Source organism: Cyprinodon variegatus, unplaced genomic scaffold (genome assembly GCF_000732505.1).
Source record: "Cyprinodon variegatus isolate N-32 unplaced genomic scaffold, C_variegatus-1.0 Scaffold1597, whole genome shotgun sequence".
Lineage (NCBI taxonomy): Eukaryota > Metazoa > Chordata > Actinopteri > Cyprinodontiformes > Cyprinodontidae > Cyprinodon > Cyprinodon variegatus.
Window position 1 is genome coordinate 42,267 of NW_015152050.1, and position 3,603 is coordinate 45,869.

Here is a 3,603-nt window from a genome sequence, read left to right on the forward strand (position 1 = left end):
CTTAGATAGAAAACTTTGAATCAATCTGACTGGATGATCTGGTGAACTGGAAAGTGAGATGACATGATGTGAATTGGCTCTATTGAAATAAACTGAATTTGAACTGAACTGATGTATGTATATATATATATATATATATGTGTATATATATATATATATATATATATATATATATATATATATGTGTGTGTGTGTGTGTTTGTTTTCATTAACTGGACTGAGCCTCTAAATGGATCAGAAAGAAGACAAAACTTTCAGATCCTCCAAATATTTAACAGCCTTACATTTTAGCAAATAATCGATCTGATCGTAGATTTTTTATTTTATTGCAATATTGAACTCAGTCTGCTTTTCACTTGTCAAGATGAAAATGAAAGTACATGAGATGCTAACTTCCTCATCACTTTAGTTCAGGATGTCAAAACCTCAGAGATAAAGATGTTCTGGTATCTAATCGTGTTTAATCAAATAGGAAAGAATAAGTGCAATAAAAACAAACATTACATTATTCTTTAAAGCAGCCTGGATGCTAGTTTACCGTGAAGCGCTAGCTAGCCGATTAGCTCCATTAGCAACATTATTCCTTTTCCTGAGCAGTTTTGTCCTTTAAAGCGCAGATTTCTGTTGCATTTTAATAAAACCCAGAAATTAAAGTGAACTTCTGTCAGCTTGATTTTCCTCGCTGGACCTTTTTAGGCGCTTTTCAGACAGATGCTCTATCGCTAGCATTAGCTTAGCCTGAAGGCTAACAACAAAGGAGGAGCGCGAGCTCAGGCCTGAAATGTCTCCCAGCCTCCTCACCAGATCCCGGGCGTCTTCCATCAGCCCCTCATGCAGGAAACCTGGAGCTCCGCTCGGCTTCCTACTGGAATTCAACCTGTGGATCAGACTGAGTGGAAAAGCAAGAACTAAATCAATCCTCGTAAACAGGACATCAACAAATTATTCAGACGCAAATGCGCATGCGCGAACGTAACCTGCTTTGCTGTGATTGGTCAGCTGCTGATGCAGAAACAAAACAGAGTGAAGGAACGAATGAATGAACCAATGAAGGAAGGACTGTTTTATTGCATCATGGTTATAATTGAGTTTACTTTTGAAGTGTGCAGTAAAAATAAAGAAGATAAAACCTCTTCAAAGAAAAAGATTTATTTATAAGTCAATGTAACATCAAATCAAAGAACGATCTTCCAAGGTAAACATGCATCTTTCTCTTCATTCCACCAGAACCAAAGCAAATGACTGCATAGTTAGAAAACAGGAACACGGGAACAGTGATGTCATCGTTCTGTCAACAGGTAGGAAGGTTGTGCATTTCTTCAGAAGGATTTCCTCCATGGATGGGATTGGTCTCAGAGCAAATCATCTTCTACGCCATCATCCACGCTGCCAGAGACCGAAGCAGCTTCTGAGGGATTAAAACAAACATGTCACACATTTCATCTAATTATTAACTTACACTCTGATATCAGCTTTTCCGCTTAATTTATAAACCCGTTAAACCAGGAAGGACACTAAAGCATTTAGAAATAACAAAAGAACAATAATTCTACAAAACACAGCAATTAAAGTCCAACATGTTTTTAATATTAAAGGAAATAGAAGATATAGTTTCAGAAGAAGGGAGGTGAATATTAAAGTATAATAAACTTTACATCATTAATGATAATTAAGGAGAAGGTGTAACAGGAAGGAAAAGGGGTGACAGGAAGGAGAAGGTGTGACAGGCCAGAAGAGAGCAGTGGGTGGCTAAGGCTTGGGAGCACGTGGTTGAGAGAGAGAGAGAGAGAGAGCTACAGCAACGGAGACGAGTCACAGCAGTGGCGTATGGTCGTTAGGTGCATGGCATGTGTTTCGAAGTCGCTTGTGGAGAAATGTACAGGGCCATGAGTAGTGAGGAAACAGGAAGCGATTCTTGTGGGATGGAAGAGGGAAATATTGATAATGAAGAAGATTGGAAGAGGGTAGCCTCAAAAAATGAGAAAAAGCTAAAAAAAACAGAGATCGGTTGAGTGGGAGTCCAGTTCAGAACATTCAAGTGATGATCAATCCATACTTTCCAGAGCAAAACAAAATGATTACAAAGTCATATTCAAAGTCGTTAATCAGGCAGACTCTTTTGCAAATTGGAATCCGGTTCACTTAACAAAACCATAGATAAACTAGTAGAAGTCAGAGGTGCCAGAATCCTGTACAGTAGAGACCTGCTAATTAACTGCAGAGACAGCGCCCAGCAAGGTAAAGCCATTCAGATCAACAAAATTGACTGGATAAGAGTTCAGGGCAGCTTAGTGGAGAACAAAAAGATCAGCAGGGGAGTCATTGGAGGAGTTCCTCTAAGAGTGTCTGAAAAAAGAAATTCTAGAAAACATCAGTGGTGCAAAAGTAAAATAAGTAAAACAGTTAAAAACAACAAGAAATGAAGAAAGATCTGACAGTTTATCCGTGTTAATTAAATTCGAGGAAGAGCAATTACCCAGCAAAGTATTCATTGGTTACATCAGCTATAATGTTAAAATCTACAATCCTCCACCTTTGAGATGCTACAAATGCCAAAAATCCGGACACATAGCAGCAGTTTGTAAAGGGAAACAGCGATGTGGAAGGTGTGCAGGAGAACATGAATACGGAAAATGTGGAAAAGAAACTCAAATCAAATGCTGTAACTGTGGCGTAGAACATACTGCTGCTTATCGTGGCTGTGAAGTGAGCAAAAGGTCTGAGGAAATTAAAAAATTTAAATTTGAGCTCGGAATAACCTACGCTGAAGCTGCAAAAAGGATCCCATCTCAGTTAGAAAAAACCAAACCAACAGTTCAACACATGGCAAATGTCCCCAAAATTAAAGAAAATTCACTAATTGTTAAAAAGAAAGATTTTGTTCTATTCATGGTCGAAGTGATCAATTGTAGTTCACAGAAAACAAGAAAAAATGAAAAAAATCAAAATAATAGTGAAAGCCGCAAAAAAATATCTGGAAGTGAAAGTTTAAACTGTGAAATGGTTAAAAGCATGATGGGAAAACCGATAGGACCATCAGAAACTGGCAGATTGACAATTACTTAAAGATAAATTAAAATTATTAGGGCAAATGTGATTATTTATTATGTTGGGTTAAGTTACACAGGTTTTTTGTTTTTTTGTTTCCTGGGGTGAATCGTTTCCTGTTTCCTTGCTTTACTCCATATCAGTAGGTGGTGGTAATGCACATCTCACAAGTTTGCCAACCGCCATAAAACCCCACAAGAAGAAGAAGAAGGTTTGACAGGAAGGAGGAGGTGTGGCAGGAAGGAGAAGGTGTGACAGGAAGGAGAAGGTGTGACAGGAAGGAGACAGTGTGGCAGGAAGGAAAAGGTGTGGCAGGAAGGAAAAGGAGCGACAGGAAGGAGAAGGTGCGACAGGAAGGAAAAGGTGTGACAGGAAGGAGAAGGTTTGACAGGAAGGAGAAGGTGTGACAGGAAGAAAAAGGTGTGACAGGAAGGAGAAGGTGTGACAGGAAGGAGAAGGTGTGACAGGAAGGAGAAGGTGTGACAGGAAGGAGAAGGTGTGAGAGGAAGGAAAAGGTGTGAGAGGAAGGAAAAGGTGTGACAGGAAGGAAAAGGT

The 3,603-nt window shown here is 39.1% G+C and overlaps 2 protein-coding genes across 3 annotated transcripts in view; both read right to left on the reverse strand.

Annotated features, from left to right (window-relative positions):
- LOC107104038 (MBT domain-containing protein 1-like) overlaps positions 1-978 on the reverse strand; it is a 15,827-nt gene extending 14,849 nt beyond the window's left edge. For both annotated transcript variants that reach the window (XM_015403944.1, XM_015403943.1), the window contains exon 1: positions 802-978. In XM_015403944.1, coding sequence (XP_015259430.1) covers positions 802-822 — 21 coding nt within the window. In that variant the 5' untranslated portion in view covers positions 823-978. The remainder of the gene's footprint in view (positions 1-801) is intronic.
- Positions 979-1,082: 104 nt separating this feature from the next.
- The window catches only part of LOC107104034 (tudor and KH domain-containing protein-like), a 15,920-nt gene continuing 13,399 nt past the window's right edge, over positions 1,083-3,603 (reverse strand). The window contains exon 10 of the mRNA XM_015403937.1: positions 1,083-1,408. Within this exon, the coding sequence (XP_015259423.1) occupies positions 1,353-1,408 (56 nt within the window). The 3' untranslated portion in view covers positions 1,083-1,352. The remainder of the gene's footprint in view (positions 1,409-3,603) is intronic.